Here is a 23339-nt window from a genome sequence, read left to right as displayed (position 1 = left end):
AGCCTTCAGTTCCTCACTCCCATCCCGAAGCCGGAATCTGAAATAGCAGGATTAATGGCATCCCGGTGCTGTTCTTCAGGGGGGCTTGGTCGCCAGGGTCCCATGCCTTTTGGCGCTTCTCAGCCCTCACCTGAGCACCATCACTCTTCCTGCAGCAGCCACTGACCTCGGCAAGGCGCTGCTGGCTGATTTTGTGTTGTGGAGGGGAAAATGCTCCCCACGCCGGCACCCATCCCTCTGGAGATGCACGGCTAAGCCCACAAACTCACCGTGTACCAGCACCAGCTACGTAGCTGCCCTTCTCCTCTCAGACAGGGATTACTGCTGCTCGTCGCTTGTCCTTTCCCCCCTTCTCTCTCTCTCTCCTGGCTTTTGCATTTCTTCCACCGTGATCCATTAGGTATTTACCGGCAGCATAATGTGACTTTTCACACCGGTTCTCTGTGTGCGCTGCCCTGCAGACTGGGCTGGATAAAGCCTCTCCCCAGCCCCAGCTGGCTGGACATCTCCCCCCCATCTTCCCCTCCCCTTCACACTAGCCAAGCCAAGGATTCCTCTCTCCCTCCCTCTTTCTTTTTCCACCCCTCCCGCCTTCAGAGCAAACCCAAGACGCAGGATCCTGCCGAGGAAAAGGGCTCCTTGAAATCATCCCCGCAGACCCCGCTAAGAAAGTGCGGAGGAGGAGAGAAAAAGCCTCGGCAGCCAACCTCCTGCAGCTGAGGGCTTTGCAAGCAGGGCAATGGCTCCAGGCTCTCAGAGATTCTCTCTCACCTTTCTCCAGGGCGTGGGATCTGTCTTCTTCATACTTCAGATCATCTCTGCTCAGGCTGATGGTGAGTCTCCCATTCAGTTTGGGCTGGGTTACTATGGCTGGAATGAGAGCTGTATGTTGAAATGTGTTATTGCAAAAAAAAAAAAAAAAAAAAAAAAGAAAAAAAAAGAAAACAAAAAAACCCCAAACCCTCCAAAAAACCCTCTTTTTTTTTTTTTTTTCCTTTTTTTTTCCCTTTAATAAGAAGCTAAAATACACGCCCTTATTTGCCTTAGGAAACTTCTGATTCAGAGCTTTTTGAGACTTTACAAATATTCTTGGGGTTAAGCAAAGAAAGGAAATCAGATCCCAGAAGGCTAAGATTATTTTATTACAACAAAATGACAGGATAGTGAACTTTTCCAGAGGAAATAAGAATAACAAAACAAAGCCAGAACAGGACCAAGAAGACTCAGCTACATTTTAGGAGACCTCTCCTTATAATTCAAATTACCTTTCCTCCAAAGAACTTTCCCCCATTTCAGATGTGTCACTTTATACAGACAGGTACTTGAGGAAGGGAATCCAAGAAGTGAAAGACTTTGACAACCTCTTCTATTCAGTGCCACACACGCTGAAAATGACTGCTCACGTTTCTGCATGAGCTACATCTGCACTTCACTGCTGAGGGATGTGATCAGGACTCAGATTTGGCTGAAGCACGAGCTGCCAGTTACTCTGAAATGGGACTTTTTACTTGCTGATGCTGATCCTGGATAGTTGCATCCCTTGAAAATTTCCAGTAGCCTAATGCCCTTGTAATGATTCAGCTTGTGATAATGATGATCAACTTGTCTAAACCAAAACACGACTTACTTTTAAAACAGTTGTGTCTTTTCCTGGGACAGCAATGCTGAATGGTCACATTTTTCCACTTTTACAGCTGCAATAGATTTATGCCCAATCTCAGGATTTTTTTTTTTTTTTTTTTTTTTTTTTTTTTTAAATTTTATTTCAATACCTTTTGAATCCTTTACCATTGATGTTTGCTGCATTATTCTGGAGAACAGAACTTCAACATTATAGGGCAATAAAAAAATCTCTTCTTGTTTGTTTTCTCAGTATTTTTCCTGTTTAATTTAAATTTCTTTCAGCTGATGACAAAGTATGGCAAAGGGAAGGGAGAAAATTGTTGTTGCCTGTATGTTTCTACTGCTTCAAGTAGAATGTATAAATGTATACCTTTTATACAACAGAACCCTGTCTTGTAAAGTTTAAGAGAGTTACATTTCACTATGCATAAAGGAAAAGAAATGTGTCAGACAACTGTGCTATGTTGCAGTAGGCAAAACTGTGATTCTGTTTTTAGGATATACTCCTTCCCTAGCAAAATGCCTTTGAAATGAGAAGAAGGGGGAAAAGCATATCCGTGAAAAAAGATTCTTCACAGAACTTAAAGATACAAGGCAGGAATAATCATTTCCCTTGCTAAGAATGCTTCACCTGAAGATCCCCTTGTTTTTTCAGGGGTACATTCCAATTTTTATTATTCCCATAAAATTAACTAAACCAACTTCTTGATTCCTAAACAGGCATCTTCTAAAAGAGGAAGGAAAGAAAAGTTGGAGGTCATTTTAAGGCAGAGGTCGTTACGGATTTTAATTGTCATTCAACAGTTTGTCAAATTTACTTCCCATGCGGTAAAATGTTTATAGAATGAAAGGGCAGAATATCTGAAGTACTTTACTATAATAATGCTTTACAAATATTATAATACTGTGGTTTGCAATTTTATTTAAATTCTAAGTAGCATTGTGAAAGATGTGTAAGTCTGCTACTAACTTGATCTTCAGTGGGTTGTCCTAATACTAATATTCAAGCAAACAACTCTAACACTGTCCTGTAAGGCACCTGGATTAAAAGAGAGCTAAATGCTGTGTGTCAGCTTTAAAATTTACTGCTATGTATTTAAGAAGATCTGAGAGCATGAAACAGGATTAATGCTTTCTTTTATAGCAGATTCTGGCCTGATACAGTCAGAAACCACCTTCTCATTTTTTAAGGTGTGGGTGAAAATCTAATTGTGATAGTTTTTAATACATGTAAATGTCACTTAAGTGCCAATGGACCATTCTGAGCGACACATACGTGTTTGTGTATTTGTTATTTTTAACTGAAGGTATCTGACTGCATTGCAAACTGCTAAAGGGATTTTGAACATGTCTAGTAAAAAAACTGTGAAATTCAGACTGGCCTCTATTACAGTCAAACCTCTGTAACTGGTTGCAATATATTTCCCTAAGGAAGACTTTTACTTTATTGTCTCACACAAAAATAATGATAGAGAGTAGGCAATAAAACTGACAGCCGTCGAGGTCTGGTGAAGGTGTAAAGCTTTGGAGCCTAATTGATCTCTTTTGACCATTATTTACCATGGCACATATTGCTGTAGCACAAATAGGCTGCAGAAATACCCAGGCAAAAGCAGAAAATATATATATATACCTTTGTTTGGCTTTGCAGCTTTTTTTCCCAATTGAAATGTGCTTGCTCAAAGCTGTCCAGGTCCAGGTCAGATGGACAGAAGGCTCCCCAAGGGCTTGTTCATGCTCTGAGGTACTATGGTGTGCCACTGCCAGCACAGTTACTGGAGAATGATAAGTGTTATTGTGGCAGTTCTCAATTATATCAGCGCAAATTTCAGGGTGTTTTTTTTCCATTTGCACTGGAATAGGAGAACAAGGATGCGACTTCCTGAATCCTGCACAGGAGTTGCCTCCACTTTTTTTGCCCCCCTCTTTTGTCTCCTAAAAGAGCTACACGTATGAACCATCGTTTTCTGCAGAGTACTTGCTCTGAGACAAAGCATGGCACGGGAGGGTGATGGTTAATTCTTCTGTCTCTGTACTGAGACACTCCTGAAATGAAAAATGTGCTGATTTCAAAGCATTACTAATTGTGCCAAATTGGAGCTGATCTGTTGGCTAAATTTGGATTACATGAAGCCCTATTGGTCAAGCCAGTCATCAGCAGTGACCATGAATAGTGACTGCAGAGGTTGCAAGTGAAAGGATCCAGAGTCCAGGAGGCTGGGCACAAATAGGTGAGGATCTGAGACATGCCTCTAACTAAAAACAGATGACGTCCAAAGTAGGACACACACCCCACCCCACCCCCAACTAGAATATTAAATTTGGCTTGTTTTGCATCCTTGTTTTTAAGTATAGGAAAATATGTGGGTTTTTTCCCTTCTACTTTCTCTAGGCACTCACGTTTCAGTAGCAGGTGTCTACACGTTTCATTCTCCTGCTTGCAAAGTAACACACATTCTTGTGTGAATAATTCTAGCTATTTGATCTTAAAGTGTCAGTAAAATCAAAATTTAAGCTCAAGCTGGGCTTAGCTGATGGGGTACTCAAAGGTGAATTCTCGCTTTTGCTATTTTTCTGATGATGCAATATTTTTTGAATGGAAAAAATCATCATTCACTGTTGTTTCTCACAGAAATAAACTCCACATTTGTGAACACTAAATAGAACTGGAAATTAGCCAAATCTCTGTATGCAATTGTAGGGTTAGTGGATCTTCCACCTTTACACTTACAATCAAGTCATATTGTTGCACACATCCATAGAAATGAAAATTAAATTTCTCTCTCTCTCTGTAAAGTTCAATTCACTGCATTTTTAATGACATCAATCCCATGGAAACTTAAATCCTGGCCTAATTGCTGTTCCTTGGACACAAGGTGGGGAGTTTCTTTCCTGCCTTGGCACATTTGGATGTTCATCCGAAGTATGGAGGTGACCTTCCTTTCCTCTGCTCTCTTTTACCTCACTTTGAAAATTTTAACATTCGAGTAAAAATGTATTGGACTCCACATTTGCACATCTTTCACCAAATTTGTTTTGTTGAAATTGATTCATTTTTATTCTTTGAAATCGGAAGTGTCATGTCATGAGGTCAGCACACTGGGCATGCCTTTTAGAGTGCTTTTATTTTATATTATTTTTGAGGGACGTTCTTTCTTTAAAGTACACTTGGCTTTGCAGTCTTATTTTCCTTCTTCAAGCATAATGCAAATCCTGCTGAAGACATGGAGAAATTTGAACTAATTTCAATGGGCTTTGAGCTGTTCCTATGCACCTCAGAAGAATTTCTTGTTGTATCATTACTCTAAAAGAATAAATCAGCCAAACTCTTTTCTTGATAACCAATAGAATTCTGTTAAACCCACTGATCTTCCATAAAATGTGAAGAAACAACTTTTGGACTGGTTTTATTTTTGAGGAGCCCCTTTTTCGCACTTCCATATATCTGATGGTAGATGTCTCTCAAGTCTTGAAAGCATTATGAGGATCAGTAGTTAGAAGCTGAGTTTAACAAAATTTGGAGCTGGAAATAAGGTGGAGTAAGAGTAATGAACCATTGGAACAGATTACTATAAGGTGTGCTCTAAATTCTCCATTACTTGGAGGCATTGAATCATGACTGGATGCATTTTGAAAAGACATGCTCTAGTTCAACCATGAATTTTGGGCTTGGTGGTGGAATTACAAGGGGAAATCTACAGTCAAGCTGGGCAGGAATTGAACAAGACGATAAAAATGATTCCTAGAAGCCCTGAGATCTATGTGTCTGTGAGTATGTTTTCAATCAGAATACAGTAGGGTACTCTTAAGAAAAAATATATTAATCTAGTAAAAAAAAAAAAAAAAAAAAGAAAACATTATCAGTATATCAAAATATAATCAATATTCTGCAATAATAGTGATTAGATAATGGTAGAGGCTAGCAATCTAATATAGGCTAGTTATTGAAGAAGGAATCTCTTTTGTTTCAAGCATGAAATTTTCATGTGAACTGTGAATCCCACTGACAAATAGCAGTTGGAAGAATGATGTCTTTTTATTTATGCCTCATCATTGAAGTTAAAAGCTTTATCACTTGTTTCAAATGGGAATCTAAAAGAACTTTACTGTGACAAGGATCTTTTTTGTTCTGAACCTGCTGAACTCAACATGTTCAGTGAGCATCCTGAGAAATACCACTTTTTATGGATTTTTAGCTTGATCTTTAAATCAAAGGGACTTGCTTTGTTTAGAAAAGCTTCGGAAAAGCGTGTAGAATTTTGGTGATAAGTTTCCATACACACCTGGAGGTGGAAGGGTTATGGGAAACAAATGTTACAGAGCAGAAGTGAAGTGACAGAGTTCAGACATGGTGGCTGCTCAAAGGTACCACAACCAAAGGTGTACTACATTCTTCATGTCGACATGATCTTTCATCCTGTGTCCTTTGGGAATACAGAACAGTCTCACAGTTAAAACAGAATGACAACATATCTCTTGATACTGTCTCAGAGATAAGATTGATTTCAACCACCCCAATATAAAAAAATGACTGCTATGTCATCAAATATGTGAGACAATCCTTTTTAAAAAAACATTTCATTGCAAGTAGGACCGATAAAAATGTTACAAATAATTAGCCAGGACTTGGATTCCCTTAGACTGAAAATGATGCTTTTGAGATTAAAGTGAGAAAAACTCAATACATCAATATCTTGAGTATGTTAGCCACAACACTGTAAAGTGAAGAATTCAACGTTGTGGTCTTTTTTGTTTGAGGGGATTTCCTGTTTTCATGTGCTGTTGTGTTTTTCCTGTTACCATGCTAGCATGTCTCCTGTATTTTTTTCCTGTCAGTGCCCCTCAGTGATGTGACATATCTCAGTATACAGAGGACCCAGCTATTCCATTGGTCAATTATCTGATAAGTCAATCTTACTCGCCATTATATTTTCTAAGTAAGAAATTGGACCAGAGGGCACATCTTGAAAACTGGACAGGTAGCCACAGAGCTTCTAAAATTTTGAAGAAAATTCACAGGTTGTTCTGGTAAACAGGTTGGCCTTCTTTACCCACTTCTAACCAAATTCTGGCTAATCACAATTTCCTATAAAGCAGTTCACTGTAACTTCCCAACCAGTAAGTTTTTCCTAGCTTGCCTTATAATTCACTTTTTTCTGTAATTTGATCATCCCAGATACCTTTTCAAAGGACAAGACACTGTTTTGACAGCATCTTCATAGTTTTTAGTAAAAAGTTAGTATAACTTAAGTACTAGCAAACAACATAACTGTAGTCAAGGGAAGCTGTCTCAGGCTCTGTGTTGGATAGGCTAAACTCCTATAAAAATGTAACTCTTGCTTACTGGTGAAATGACCAAGTCATTAATTAATTGTATCTAGATGGAACTCAAAGCTTGATGATTTTCCTTTCTTTAAGGCTTCTAACTGAACTGCCAATAGCTAGAAAATAAGTGTTATGCCATGTCAAAATAAAATTAATTGTTTAAGTCAGATGTTATGCAAACTTGCCCTATATGACTTTGACAATGCACCTCAATCCTGACAGTAGAATGGTGACGTGTAGAATGTGGACAAACTTTTAGGTGGGACAAAGCCTTGTAAAACATTACACTTAATCTCTGTTTTCCTTTAGGAGCCAAAGTTGTTTTGCAATTTAGGAATGGCTGTTCAAAACCATCATCTCTCTGTTTATACTGTCTCTCTCCCTAGGCCATGAACACTTCACTGTGTCTGTGGAGGCTTTGGAAACAGGACCTACGTTAGTGTCATGTGCATTGTTTGGGACATGTTGCAAAGAATCCTGATGTTTGTGTACTCAGGGATGTAGAGGCTTGCTGCTTTCACTACTTTGTGTAAAACCCCCCCATTCTAATGACAGTTAATGGTATTGATTACCAATTGGAGAATGTGGAAAATCCAAAGATGATGCAATCTAGTGGCTATCACACTGACCCTTGTTTCTGGCTGTATTCCATGGTCAGCTCCTTTAACTGCCTTAGGAAAATCACTCTGGTTACTCTGAATTTCTGTTCCTTCTCATAGCTGCTTGTCCCGCTTACATGAATTGCCATGTTCCCAAGTCAGGATAACTTCTTGCTGTGCACATGCAGAATTCCCACCAAAGCAGGAGTCTTTATCAGGACTCATCTGCCCTTGCTAGCTAATGTAAACACAAATGACATGTTTTCTTGAGGAAAACTTTACAAGTTTTGATGTAAGGACTGTGATTCTTCTAGTGGGTTTAGTTGTGCACAGGTAAAAACGGAAAGCTGTCAGGGGCAGACTTACCCTGCATAAGTTCCCTGTTTTTAGGATTAGAATCAGATTTACCAGTTTGTCAAAACAGCACGTGGTGAGGGTGGCACTTGGTACAGAATCGGGCTGAATCAGTCTGAAGGATTCCTAACACAGGTCAATATCTCCTACGAGTCTGAAGCTGGCTATGTAGTGAACACCTGATATGTGCTAGAAGTCATGCATTTGTATAACCACTGCCACTAATCCACTCTAGAAATAAGACATAAACAAATATTTCCAGGCATTTTCTGAATGAGATGTGCTTAAAAAATTTCTTCCTGTGACTGCAAGCAATCTCAATCTGTACCTTTGAAATCTAGGAAGTATTCCGAGGGATGTTAACATCAGAAAAAAATATAGTTATGGCAACTTAAATGTCAGCTGCAAACTGTCTCATTGTTTATTTCTTTTTCTGGAGCACCCAGCTAATATGTTTATTCCACAACCCAGTAACTTCTCAAGCTCCAATGCCAAAACCCCAACTGACCTGTTGCCAAAACCTCTAACTTTCACCCTTTCAGCTTTCCTGGTATTAGATAAATTAAAGTAAAATAAACTGAATTGAAAATAAAAATAACACACACAAAAAAATGTTATGCTAAGTATGTTCTCATGTTCATTCATTAAAAAAAACCAAAAAAACAAAAAAACAAAAAACGCCTTCCATTAATTAAAAAAAAAAAAAAAATTGTCTGTATTTCCAAAAAGGCATGATAATGAAACAGTCTGCATTTATGACAAGATGTCATAGAATGGCATAATTTTAATTTTAGCGAATAAGTATAAATCTATTTCTGACGTGGAAGACAGGGCTGTTATACTGTCTTTTAGGCATATGCCTACTTTATAGATGTAGTTGTCATAGAGTAACTGTAAAATGTTTAGCAGTGGCTTCAGGTGTTAGAAGCCTACAGGAGGTGTTCTTTGTGACTTTGACTTTATGTGTGTATATGAGAGAGTATCAGGCTTTCTCTCTCCAGATCTTAAACACAGACCTACAGAGGCCAGACCAGCTCCTCTTCTGAGTTAGGAATGACTAGTGGTTTAGCCATGCTCACTTTTCTGGTGATAGCCAAAATGAAAAGAAAAGCTAACACAAGGGTACTTACAGTCTTGATTAAATTAGGCTTTCCAGAAAGAAAGGTGGGCCATTAAAATTAACTTAGAAGAAGCATGAAGGTTTTACGTAGTGATAATTTGCAATATTTCTGTTGAATATGTATTGAGTGCTTCCATGATAGATGACATGTCCTTTCTTGGTGTTGCAGGGAAAGTGTTTGCGCTTGAGTCCAAGAACAACTCTCAGGGTCTGGATTTAGCTGAAGCTGAGAAAGCTTGTGTTGACCTGAGTGCTCGCTTAGCAACCGCAGAAGAACTGAAAAGGGCTGTTCTGGACTGTTCTTTTGCTGGCTGCACCACAGGATGGCTCGCCAGCGGCTCTGCTGGGTAAGGACAACAGCATAACACTTTCTGGGAATTATGAATGATGTTTGCAAAGCAAGTTTTGCACCTTGACTAAAACTTGCTGAAAAACACTGGCCACAATTCAAGCACCATGACATATAGCTAAAGTTGCCACTCTCCCCCAAGAATTAGTTTTTTACAGCTAGTATTGCAGGTACACAAGTATTTGCCAGTCTCACGTTGCAATTTCACAGATTTGACGCAATTTCCTCTTCTTCTTTCCTGCTGAATTACATCATCATGGCACCTGTTCCCCTGGCCTATAGGGGGGTGCTGAGCCCTTAGGAGCCTTGCAGGCTGAGGACATGGTGCTGGAACTGGTGTCAGTGTTCCCACCGACCCTGGTATTCCCCAGCCTTTCAGAAGCTCAGCAAACTAAACTTCTCATGGGAACCACGTGTCTGTCTAAGGTATTGATGCATGGCTGAACAGAGAATAGGCATGTTCGAAAGGGCACAGATGCACTTAGATATGATAACCACGTGCAGTAGAGTTTGTTGAGAAAGGTCACCAGGGCACTGACATTGTCCCTCCATGTGTTTGAGGTAGCTCTGGTGACTCCATGTGGCACTATGAGCTTTTCCTTGCACGAAGAATTATTGCCTCCGTAGAGACTAACTTAAAGCAGGAATGTGAATGGAGGTGTTGAGGGGATGCCTGATGTCACTGAAGCTGGGACCATACAGGAATCGCCTAGAAGGAGTATATCAAACCTATTTTCAGTGTTCGATGGTAAAAAAGTTTTGTTTCATGAATAAAATGTTTCCAGACTTTAGCATATTATTAGATTTTGTGACAGTTACCAGTTTTTAAAGTAAACATTGGTGTTTCTGTATTTTTAGTAATAAAATTTCCAAAGGACAGAAAATCACTACTAGTAATGAAATACTATATTTTAAAAATCTCAAGGCAAAGCAACAATTTTCTCTAATTATACTTTTTCCCAGGTGAAAAATTTGTTTGAAAATTTATTTGTATGTAGTTTTTGGTCTTAAAATAAATAAATAAATAAATCCAGAAAAGTCTCAGGATAAAAGACAGTGATCTAAACCCTAAAAATCTTTTTCCCAAGACATTTCCTGAGATGTCTTGCAGGCTGACAAGCCAGGAAAACGACATAGCTGTAGAGAAGCCCATGGCAAAGTTGTTGTACAGGGTCTTTCACACAATCTCTATATTCTGGAAGTAAGGAATGATGATGGGTAGGAGAAGAAATCATCGTTTTTTTAAATCTAAGCAATACCACTAGTTAGTCCAGTGAGATCCTCAGTTAGTTGCTGCAGGCACTGGAGCTGTGAGTATTAATAGATCAGCTGTGGACTGAATATCTTCAGTATCAAAGTTGTGTACAGTGATAAAAACACATCCTAAGGATGGGAAGGAAATTAAGACTTCTCATGCCTTCTAACTTGCTGTACTCCATTCCTCCAGTAAACGTGTCCTTAGCAGGGAAGTCTCTAAACTATTTATCAGAAAGAACATTGTGGGGCATATCAGCACACCATTGCTGTGCAGTCACCAGATCTGACCTTCACTGGAAAGCTTCACCAGAGAGAAAAGTTCTTCAGAGCCAGAATTTTATACTCTGGGGCTATTTTACCCATGGTTGGGCAAGCACCAGAAGGTATGTTACTTGGTTCGTTGAACTGGATACTTCTGGCTCTGTGGGAAAATAGGAATTGTATACTGCCTAAAAAGGCTAATCTGTTTTAACTGTAAGTTAATGTAGCTCTGGGGGAAGAACTGAGCAGTCAAGTGCAAAGTGTGCAAATGGGACAAAGTTGTTTAAGTTCAACAAGTTCAGCTTCAATATAGAGATTTGCAGAGAAATTTAGATGAAAGGGTAAAATGATGCCAAAAGGAGTTCAATCAAAATACATGCAGGAGGAACATGCACTCTACTTGAAAATATCTTTACAGAGTTCTGATTTACTTCTGTCAGCTCAGGAAAGATATGAGGATGTTGCTATGGACAGTACAAAGAAAACCTCTGTCAGACTGCAGCTGTAGTAAAAGCAGACGAACAAACAAACATTCAAGCAAACAAAGAAGGTGCTAGAGTGTTTATGGAATGGGATGGAGAATATGAAAAATAATATACATGTAGGCCCATGTAATAGCTTCCTTTGGAATACTATATGTATTGTTACTGGATCTTGGGAAAGGTACTAAAAGTGTCTCAAAAAAGGGCTCAAGAGTGATTAAAGTAACGGAAAATCTATTAACAAGGGACTCAAATTATTTTACTAAAATAGTTACTTATTTTTTAAAATTTCCTGATTCAATACTTTGGGCATTTACTTGCTAACTGGAAACATGAAGGATAGCTGGTGTACAGAAAAATGTCTCCACATCCGCCGATATAACCCAGAGAAGGGAAAGCAGGCTTCCCAGAACTTCCACAAGTTAGAGAAGTATGGAAAATTATTTCTAAGATAAAGGAATGTTTGCTGGGCACACCTCATGTGTTTATCTTGATGAATCTCCACATCTTTGAATGATAGGTGATCTCCCCACATCTGCCAGGCCCAAAACTGTTCAGAACTTTATAAGTTGGGTCTAAAACCTTGGAATCCTCCCAGCAGCTGACTTGCATCCAATGCAGATCACAGAGCTTTAGTCGAATACTCTCCCACATCCTCTTGGACTGTGTACGTCAGAAAGGAGATGAATAGGAGGGAGCATGATAACAGAAGTTTCTAATTTCAGGAAGAATGAGATTTGGTTTATTTATTTGGTGCCTGGAAGGTATCCCAATCTCTCCCCTGAGGAAAAATGGGTTAGACATTGGCCGTAGAAGTAAACACAAACTAATGATGTGATCGGAGTCTTCACAGTGTTGCAGATTTTCTGACATGCTTCAGCCCTCCTTTCATCACTTAGATTTAAAACTGAACAGGAGCCCTAGCAGACATGTAAGGACTTTTTCAGTGCTAGATCCATTCTCCAGGTTTTGCACAAGTCTGTGATTTGTTCACTTCTGATGCCTATTAATGGTTTTAGTGAGTAATTACGATCCCACTCCTGGTAAATACATCCATCACTGTTGATTATTTTGTCCTCATTATTATTTTTACATAGCCAAATCGTAGCCTGGAAACCTGTGGGAGTTCCTCCTGTTATGGCAGAGGCACATCACTGAGTCAGTGTGAGCATGTTTGTATTGCCTGCTCTCTGGGCTGTACCTCTTCTGTGAGCAAAGAGGAGCATTTGGACTAAGGAGCCAGGCCAGTTTGGGTGGCTGTCAAATTTCTGATGACTCTCATGTAAATGCGGGTCCTCCATATTTAAACATGCCCACTTCAGTCCCTGCAAACAGGGCTAGCCCAAGCAGCAGGTCTTGATGAATATGATTCATTTCAACTGATGCAGAATGAAAATTGCTTAAACAAATAGATCCCTGCCAGCAAATCTGAAGACACAATAAACTGGGTGGTTTTGTGGTTTGAGCAGTCTGAGACAGAACTTCTTTCACAGGAATAAGGGGATGTTCTTGTCTTGCCCTTGCAGTTGTTCAGGCCAACCCAATTCAGGGTTCAGGGCTCTTCACACAGACAAGTCCCTGGCTTGGGAACTTTTTGAGAAGAGCCGCTGACAAGTAGGTAGGGATGACTTCTCCCAACAAGCCAGAAGTAAGCCGTTTACAAGTCAGTCCTCACATGTGTAACTCATAAACCATTACACATTGTTGCATTTCAGGAAATGAAATGTCGTTAGGCAAGTCTCATTTGTCAGATGAGCCCTAATAGCTATTTATACTAAAAATGACACTCTTATGACTTTCTTGCATGTCAGACAAGTGAGTCAGTAAAACCATCAAGTGATCTGCCAGAATATAAATGAAAAAAAGGTGGCAACGTTCTCTGAAAGGCTCTCACTGCTATCTTTTGAATTCAGATGCCACACTGGAAAATTTGGTGTTGAGTCTTCCAGTACTGGGCAGCATGTCCTGTAGGGTCTTGACTTCTTTTCTGCGGTTTTTGAAATTTGGGAAGTGAACATCACACAATTGGTCTTAATATCACCCTGCGCACAGCATATTGGAAAACAGCTATTTATTTTAGAAACTATTAAACATCCTCAACACCTTGTATTAATATCCCCAAAGCAAATTTACTCATTTCCAGTGTTTTTGTAGGATGGAAAAGCTGAAGCTGTCCTATTCCTTATCCTGTTCCTTATTTGCTTACAAAGGAATGGAGCCATTTATCTCTTCTGTAACAGCTTTGAAGCTCTGCTTAGAATTTTTCTTCATTGACAGACCTTGCAGGGCTGTCAACCTGCTCCTTTGTGTGAAATTGCCCTGGGCTGGTTCCTGCCCAGTCCCTGGAGGATTTATTCCAGAGGGGATAAGTCTGGAGTGAGCAAGCAGAGTCAGCTAGAAAAAGCTCTGCTGTGAGAGTCAGAAGACAGGGCTTCTTTTCTCAGCTGACCACAGAACAGATGTTTGCTACTAGGAAAATTACTTTGTCTGTATTTTTTCTTCCTTTGTTAGCTCTTTGGGTTTTGCACTAACTGCTTTTGAATGCTTCTACAGTGTCAAACACAACAGGGCCCTCACTGCAGATGACACCAGTGGGAAATGTAATAATAAGACTCAAATATGGCATTTCACAAGACTACCTACTTCTTTTTCTGCCTCCTGCATGGGACTTGCCCAGGAGCTGACAGTATGGTGGTAAAAGCATACTTCCTGAGAATGAAAAAAAGCAATATCCATGGAATGAAATAAAGGGTCAGTTGCTAACCCTTGCCAGTCCTCTCATCTGTATTTGTAAAGCCTGCTTGTGGGTCCTTTGAAATTCATCCAGGTGTGCATGCTAAAACAGGCCCACTTGCTCTTTGCAGAGAAGCAGTTCAGGTGATACGTCGCATTGGCCAGCTCTTGGTCTTATTTCAAGGCTGTGCTCTGCTGACTGAAGATAATGCATATGAATTTGCTCCCAGACATGTGTTTGAGGCAGGTCAAGTAATTCTCTTCAAGAGAAAAATCCAGACGTAACTGACAGGATACAGTCCAATTCATGATGCCAAAGTTGCTTATGAAATTGTCTGTGGAGGTCTTGGACTACAAAATGCCTTCATGTCACAAACTCTAGTCCCACACCTCACAGCTCCTGTCATGCTCTCCTAGAAGATGACTTTGTCTCCTTGCTACTTCTTGTCAATCACCTTGAAAGACTCATGCAAAGTAAAAACAAAGTAATTGTGTTTCAGGAGCAGGGATTTCTACATAAAGCTCAGTCAAGAAATTTGAATTTAGGAATGGGCATGGCCAGTTTACTCCAAGGGATGATATCACTGAGCAGTATAGACTTGAGCCAATTTCCATCAGCTTTGGGAGGAGAGAAGCAGACCTTTTCCTAGCACAACTTGGTACAACAGCACTTACAAAGTATGACAGCCATGTGTCTTGTAAAACGGACAGCCCAATTATTGAATAACATTTTAGAAAATCTACATTTTGAGGAAAAGCACTGCACAAAAGAAAATACATATTTTTTATACATATGTTTTCTAGGACAAGCACCCAAACCGCCATCTGCTGAACCGTAGCGTCACAGTCCTCAGAGCTGCCATTTACTAAGTGAGATACGACTTTCACTTTTAAATTGTATTTTTACTGGAAGGTTTTTTAACGAACTCTGAGGGATTTAGCAAAATTTTAGCAAGTTTTGGCACAAAAGGCATGGGTTTTCTAGTGAAATTAATTAATGCCAGAAGGTTAGAAATCAGTCCTAAGACCAAGGAAAATCAGAATATTGAACAGGAAAGCAAGTCTGATTTTAGAGATGGAGTAACAGAAATGGGGTGCCATGTAACAGTATTTTATGAAGGCTAATAGGAATTTCTGCCTCAAACCAGCTAGAAAGGCAGAGCAGGAGAAAGAGCTGGGTGTAGTCACAGAACACAGGACAGCAGTGGGCCTGTTGTAAAGTGAAATAACTCATAAAATTTGTGAGAAAAATAAACGTGATCATCCTAAGAGACATCCAGCAACAATTCCAGAGGAGAGAGGGCAATACTGAAGGGCTTGAATGCGGCACCATTCAAGCAATGGTGTACTGTAATTCTTCCCATCCAAGCTCAGAAGGTTTGCGCTCAGACTAGGATTAGTCCAAAAAAGCACCTCTCTTATCAACAGGCAATTAAAGGTGATAATTTGTTTATCTGAACAAACGAAGACAGAAATGGGATATACTTACTCTTTTCAAATGCACAAGAGGGGCTGATACCAGGATTTTAACTTGCCAGATAGTTCTAACGAGGCTGATTTTCTACTTTTCAAAAGAAGTTCAGGTATTTTGCCTTTTCTTTTTTTTTTTTTCTTAGAATCACTGTAACGCTCTGTTGCATCTGAAAGCCTTTCCTCTGAGAATGGAGCTGCTTAGTAAATTAATAACATTTAGAAAATATTTTTGTATTTCTTAAACTCTTTTGTGACTAATCAGTAACCTCTGTTACGAAAGCCAGGGATTAAACTGGAGCCTGTAAAGGGAAATTGAGTAAAACCACCTTTCTAGTGATGCTTGACATGTCATTGAGCATCCAACTAGTTCAGGCCAAGAAACAACACGATTCTCCTTTACATGCACTAAGAATCCTCAAATTATATGTACCTAGTGATATTAGAGTAAAATGGCTATATAAAATCTTTCATACTAACTTACAGTATGAAAGCCTGCGTGAATGGGCCATATTTATTTAATGAACAGAGGCCTTACTATTTCAGTAGTCATATGCACAATTTTAAGCACAAAAGGCTGCATTTTGGTATATATTTTTAAGAATCTAAAGGATATTGCTAAGACCTCCTTTTGACATTTCCAGTGGCTGTATTGCTGTTGGAATGTCTTCATGTCACACTTAGCAGCTGCTTTCTTTGGGTCACATCCAGCCAAAATTAGCCTCTATAGTTCCCAGTCAATGGACTTTCCAAAGCCCACCTGTGCTCCCCTTCATGGCTTTTCAGGGAAATTTTCTTCCCTTTGGTAATCATGAACATGTCATTTATGTTTTATTCCTCATCAGAGCCAGCTTTGTAATTTGCAGTTTCAGAAAGACCAAGAATAAAGATCCACTAGTTTGCCTCCCAGACTATTGTTAGGTTTTTTTTCTCTTACCTAGTTACTGAAAAACAAACAGTAACGCTGACCCATGAAAAAAAAATTAGCACAACATGTTAACAGTTTATCTTGACTAAGAAAAGTGATGAAGTTTTTAACCTTTTAATTAGGGGAAGGTTTCTTATAGTATGTTATGAACCAGACTTTTGCAGTGCCTCAACAAATACATTGTTCCTGATGTTCTTCTGAGCTGAATATATTGCAAGCTCATACTACTATGAATCAATGTCATAAGACCATTCTGACTCAGTTCAGTGAATTTATTGACTAGGACTACAAAAATTAAAATCAACTGGCGGATAATGTAGCAGCTACAAAAAACGTCCCACCTACTCTTTCCTGTGCTGATGGATCATGCTTTATCATATAAACTCAGCTGTCAAATCCATATGCATTAACTTGGACTTACTAAAAATTTTCAAGTATTACAAAATTGTCTTGTCATTTTCTTAGAAAGCAAAATTATCAGTGGATGCCACTATAAACAGAAGTTATAATTCATATAAAAATACTATGTCTTTATTAAAAATACCTTTATTATACATACATACATACAATTCATTACATTAACTATAATTACATTACATTATATTACATTAACTATAATTAAAACAGTTCAAGCATATAATTATAATTTATTTATTAAAATTTATTACATTATGGCATATTGTAAAATAAATACTATTCATGCCAGCTTTTCTGCCATTTCCATCTTTGAACAGAAGAATTAAAAGAAGCACGGAATATACCAATTACTCATTTGTTACATAATACATTAGAAAAAAATATAAGCAGCACAAGAGTAAGCAGGAGGCTTCTGGGAAGTCTGGTTCTTGCCTTGTTGTGCTACATATTAGATTTTCTCCTTGTTTGTGCACATGATATTTGCAACATCTGAGTCGTGGCACAAGAAAACAATGATCAGATTGGCCAAGGTCTGATCTTTTTTCCAAGGTGGGTACAGAAGAAGGACTGTTAATTGTTTTTAGCAGCAGGAGTTAAACTGAGGTTCAACACAGTGCAGAATCCCTGGTCTGTTTTCTTTCTTGGGAGGAGAAGAGGCATCCTGAAGCAGTTTGTCCTCCCAAGCTGGGCAGCAGTAGACTGAGAAGATTCTCAGTAGTTTGTCAAGGAAACAAAGGAGACACCTTTAGGTAACTTCCAATTTTTCATCAGAGAGCAGGGGCTGGTGTCAATACCACCAACCACCTTTTTATCTGACTGGATAATATGTGGTACTTTCATGGTCTATGGTGATAGTGTTTCTGATTGATTTGTATGCTGAGATTGTGAGCTCATGGCCATGTAAGAGTAATTTTCAGGTATGCATGGATGTTTCACGCAGATGTGGATCACAGACAATTGTTATGGGTGATATGCTGTCCGAACTCAGTATGTTTCTTCTGAGCACGTCTGCCTTCATCAGAAATCTCCACAGAAAGAAAATTAAATCAAAACCGTTTCTTAATTAAAAGACACAAAATCAAGCATTACACTGCTCTGAGCATCAGATGACATTGTATGCTGAGTAATGAGCTTAAGTTCAATTAATGCATGAAAGTATCCATAAATAGAATTAAATGTATGTGATTCCATTCTTATGAATGGCTGTGTAGGTGGATGCATCCCTTAGAAAGTATAACGTTTGTGACATTCTCTCAGCCATGATGCATGCCCCAGAGCAATAATTCAAAACAGTCCAGAAACAGCCCAGGCAGCAACACCTCTCACATCAGGTTGCTGGAAAGAGTAGGACAACTGTACAATTTTTTTGTCTCTTGTTTCAGCATGGCTGTGCTGCTGCTGGAGAAATTTCAAGATATGATGAATTCTGAATTGGTAGCCATTTTTCAGTCATGAAAATAGTAACAAATTTTAAAACATCACACTCTACCTTTTAGAACTATGACAAAAATGTACCTGTATATTTAAGTTCTAATTATAGATTAAAATCTAGCATTTTAGGATTTAGGGGAACCCGCAAGAACTCAGAAAATAGACTATTAATGTGTATTTTTAGTCATACCTGAAATCCTACTGACTGAAAAGAATCTATTTCTATGCCATGGGCATTGCAGATCTGATTGACCTGCTACTGAGAAATGCTGAGCACTCTCAAAGCTCTAGTCAGCAGCAGCAATAACAACTTGCTGAAGGTGTTTAAAGCTTGCAGGGCTGAGCTTGAGGAGGGAAACCACTGTCAGAGAAGAAGGAATGAAAGAAATTAAATAGATATTTTCTTCCTTCAGTTTTTTAGAATCATAGGATCATTAAGGTATGAAAAGACACCTGAGATAATCAAGTCCAATCATTGACCCAGCGCTGTGTCTTGTTTATGAGGCAAGATTTCTTTAATTTCAGTAGGATTGTGTTAGGATGCTTGCAATTTTAATTGGATAAATTTTAATATGGTAAAAATCCAAATTAAAGTCCTAAGTAGCAGATACATGTAAATACACATAAAAGATCTTAATTGAAAGCCTTTCTTTATGTATAATGTTGAAACTGTATGCGAGGTACACTTTTGTAAGTTTGGTCACACTGGATAGCAGCTGAGAAAGGCTCTTAAAATTAATTAGCTAATTGACAAAATCTATCAGCTACAAGCTTCTAATTTATTGCACAATATTAAAAAAAAAAAAAAAAAAAAAAAAAAGTGAGAAGAACTAGCACTGAAAATACAAGATATTACTCATGAGCCAGGCATCCTGTTTTGGTGATGACCTCATTGCACCAAGGATGTGTCACCCACAGATAACTTTGTAGCCTGATGAAGACCTGAAAAAGAAAGTACAGAGTTTTGGGCAGAAGCAAAACACAAAAATACAGAAATTGGAATTAGAAATCAGAAAATTCAAGACAAGAATTTCAAAAGTGGCTTGCAAGTCTCAGAAATCTTAGTCCTTGATAGAATATAGAAATAGTGTGGCCTGATTTTCAGAGACCAAAATTTTATGATGGTAACAGTCTTCAAAACTATTTTATTTTCTTTTGTTGGTTTCAATTTTTTTTTTTTTTTTTTTTTTTTTTTTAGAGGGAGAGAGAGAGCGAGAGAGAGAGAACTTGAAGCCTAAAGTACAAAATTACAGATGAAAGGAACATTTATTTTCAGTCATATAATTATCTCTCAACTCAGTGTTGCAAGACATAACTGATCCAGATATCTAAGCAACTGAGTAATTATTGGAAGGATTAAGGTTGATGGGTTAATTTTTGAAGGGAGGCATAAGTGTCTCATTCTCTTAGACCTTGTCAGACCCAGTGGAACATGTGAATATTATATACATAGAGAAAATTTCTAATTGATGTCCTGATCCTCCCAGTCATCTGAACTCATTTTGGCAGATCAAGCTGCTTTTTTCTAAGTGCTTAATTACTGACTTAGAGGTCTCAGACTTTAAATCCATTAAATTCTGAGAGAACTGGATTTAAAACTTAAAACAATATTGTCCTTAAAAAGGGACTTTTTGGAAGGGATTTTATTTTTTACCTAAAAAAAAAAAAAAGGAGCTTTCTTTACAAAGGAAGCATATTTGATTTGAAATCGTAAAGGGGCATTCAGCAGGGAATGACATCATGTTGTTTTCCAGAGGAGAAGTGTGGCAGGAACCATTCTGGTGTATATACGTGACCACCACCGTACGGCTTGTTTCATGTTGCTTTTGTTTGCTTATATTAAAAGAACATTAAAGTTGCATATTTAAGTACTCGAAAGCTCACACATGACCTAATGAAAATAGTCTGTGCAACCATAATTCAGCCTATTTCTGTAAATCAATTGTTATATAGGATTTAAGTGCATGATCATATACTGGGTTTCCACTGGATCTTTTACACCCTTAATGAATGGACATTTTATTTACTTAATCTGTTTAAAAAGTATTATTGTATTTTTTTTAATCTTATTTTATTCATCAAATTTAGTGGAGGACCAATGGTACATTAGTTCAACCATTGCACAATACAAAATAATAAATTTCCTCCACTGGAAGGATTAGTTTTGTGGAAAGCATTTTTATCTTCCTTTCACTGGAATAGCTGACTGGGCAACACTTCTACAAGCTTGCTGTCCACAAAAATATAAACCCACACCATTAATATCCAGCTGCAAAAATTTGGGCTGAAATGACTTTCCCAGCCTTTGTAACCTTCAATATAACAGTAAAACCAGTGTTTTCTACAACAAACTGTCTTCTATTTGCTAGTTTTACGCAGCCAGTACAGCTGAGAGAAGAGATAATTAGTAAATTCTTACTTCATCAGCAGCATCTAAAGGGCTGTAAAACCCAATACAGATCTAATACCTTTCTTCAAGCCTATCAGGGGCAACAGGGTGGATTAGGTACTGCTGAGTACCATACCAGGAGAAATGGAGTTTACTCAAAAGTGTGAAATTGCTATTAAAAAAAAAAAAAAAAAAAAAAAAAAAAAAAAAAAAAAAAAAAAAAAAAGAAGTTTTTTTTCCAAGAATCAAAGCTGAATTTTCTGAGTTTGCATGTGTTAGCTTATGAGCAGTAAATATGCAACCTTAATAGCTCTGTAATGTAAATGCTAATGATTTATAAAATTTCAGATTGAATCTTGCGTTTCCTATTCGTTCCTATCCAGGTGCCACCGGTGGGAATATGTATTGCTGAAATGTGAGAGCAAGATATGGCCTTAAAACCTCTGGGTATAGGTCTGATATTTAGAAGTACTACAGAATATAAGAAGATAATCATACTTTATTTCTCCCTATGCTTTGAACTGATCTACAGCAAATATATTTCTAATTACTTCTATTTCTCCCTTGGCTTTTTTTCACAGATCTTCCCACACTACTAAATCATGTGCCAATGCTGAAACAGTTAAGGCTAATGCCTGACTACTCTGATAAAAAAAATCTCCAGATTTCACCTCTATGTACAACTCCAGAAGATTTCTGATTATCTTTTTCTTCTTCTTCTTTATTTTAGGACAATTATATGCAGAAAGACGGGCAGCAAACAGCAGAGCGTGAAAGCCATTGATGTTAAAATTGAAACCAGTCCCTTTGTGAATGACCAATATGATGCTTTTTGTGTAAAGGATGAAGGTCAGCACTGATATACTTTTGAAATAATGAAGAGTCATCACTGTCTTGCAACATTAAAAGTTTTGCCTTCAATTTTTCTGCTGCTGAGAGAGAAAGAGGGAATGTTAAGGGATAAATCTTTGTAGTAATCGCCCACTACAAGAGCCAACTGCTGCAAAGACATTGGTTGCAGCAAATAAATTGTGCTGTATTTTGTTTTTGCTGCAGTTTAGTGAGTTCAAAAAGCACTACTGATCTGGCAGAACCCATTTGGGTGCTCATAGAACATACTTTATGGAAAGGAATATATCTGGCACCAATCTAATGGAGATGGTTGAAGCAGGTCCCTTATTCAACACGGTAGCTGAATGTAACTCAGCAAGCTGGTTTCCAGCTGCAACACACTACTCTGTTGTATATCTATCAGTATACAGCATTTGTATGCAAATAATTTAATTGCTTCCATTTTAGTTTAGTTTTGGTTTGGTTTGGGTGTTTTGTTAACAAGTGTAGACCAGGCTGCTAGGGACGCTGATATATCCCAGATGATTTTGAAAACCAAATTATTTCTAATGTAAGTTGGTGCTTTAATTTTCCAGTATTTAAGTTCCAGAACCCCCAAACAAAAATTAATTCTGACAGCAAAAAGTGAATTGTTACTAATAGGCAGGATTGTGCAAAGAAATTTGGGAGCCCCAAACGGTTGTTGCTGTCCGCAGTGAGTTTTTGCATCTGGTTTCCAAGAAAAGCAAGGGTAAGCTGATGGCATTTACTGAGAAACAGTAAGTTCACAGCACAGGGGGCCATTCTGATAAACTGTCCGTGGCAGGAGCATGGATGAAAATATGGTTGAAGCGAAATGTGGCAGAGGCGATACTCATTTGATGTATACCAAATCATTCTTTTTAGAAAGAAAGTAGAGTTTGACCATTCTCTCAAGTAACCCTTGTGATGTCAACTCTAGGCTCCGTGCTGCTGTGAGCAATGCCAACTCTGTCACCCAGTTGCTAATGTGGTCACACAAGCACCTTTGTGCTTTCTCCATGCTGCTCCTCACACATAGGACCAGCTCCCTGTAAACATCTGCAAAACTCTCTCATTGTCTTCTTTCAAATCTCTTTTGTCACCATCCCCCCCCTTGAGAAAAACCTTGCAGTGGGTTGGGACAGCTGTGAGATGCTGAAATCATTGCTCTGGCCACTATTGTTCCATTGTGCCCTTGTGCTCCCCTGTCTGTCCCCACCTGCTCCATCCGAGCTTACGCGTAGAAGCTGGATCTCGGAAAAGGAGCTGTGTTCACATTCTGCGTTTGGTTACCGCTCACGGGAAAGGGGCAGACAAGAACATAATCACACCAGGCCATGCTGGAAAGGAGTACTCCATGGGACTCAGAAACTGCATGTTTTAAGCTCTAGGGAAATTCAGATAGTTTGCAAAGAATGTACAAGTTATGAAGAATTTGTTTTGTAGAAGGCAGGGGATTTTCTGGTGACAGAACGGGATGATCGTGCCAATGCACTCATCAAGTAGTCCTTACACACAGAAACATTTCTGCATGACTCTAAGGTTCCCTCTTGGGATGCAGAGCCGATGTTTGAACAGAAAGCCTTAAGTGAAGTCGTGTGGCAGAGCCTGGTTTGTGGCTGGTATGAAAAGAGCAAAGTCCAGAAAGGAAACAGCCTTAACATTACAACAGTAGCACACAAGCCATCACAGAGCTGTTGACTGATGAAAGTGCATCCTCAGGGATGCCACTTCCAGTTTTAGCAAATA

At 38.6% G+C, this 23339-nt stretch overlaps 1 protein-coding gene across 1 annotated transcript in view; it reads left to right on the top strand.

The window, feature by feature from the left end:
- The first annotated feature begins 426 nt into the window (after positions 1-426).
- SUSD5 (sushi domain containing 5) overlaps positions 427-23339 on the top strand; it is a 42190-nt gene continuing 19277 nt past the window's right edge. The window contains exons 1-3 of the mRNA XM_040070563.2: positions 427-833; positions 9191-9368; positions 21469-21587. Coding sequence (XP_039926497.1) covers positions 740-833; positions 9191-9368; positions 21469-21587 — 391 coding nt within the window. The 5' untranslated portion in view covers positions 427-739. The remainder of the gene's footprint in view (positions 834-9190; positions 9369-21468; positions 21588-23339) is intronic.

Source organism: Hirundo rustica, chromosome 1 (genome assembly GCF_015227805.2).
Source record: "Hirundo rustica isolate bHirRus1 chromosome 1, bHirRus1.pri.v3, whole genome shotgun sequence".
Taxonomy (NCBI): Eukaryota; Metazoa; Chordata; class Aves; order Passeriformes; family Hirundinidae; genus Hirundo; species Hirundo rustica.
This window is presented reverse-complemented; position numbering and strand designations above follow the sequence as displayed.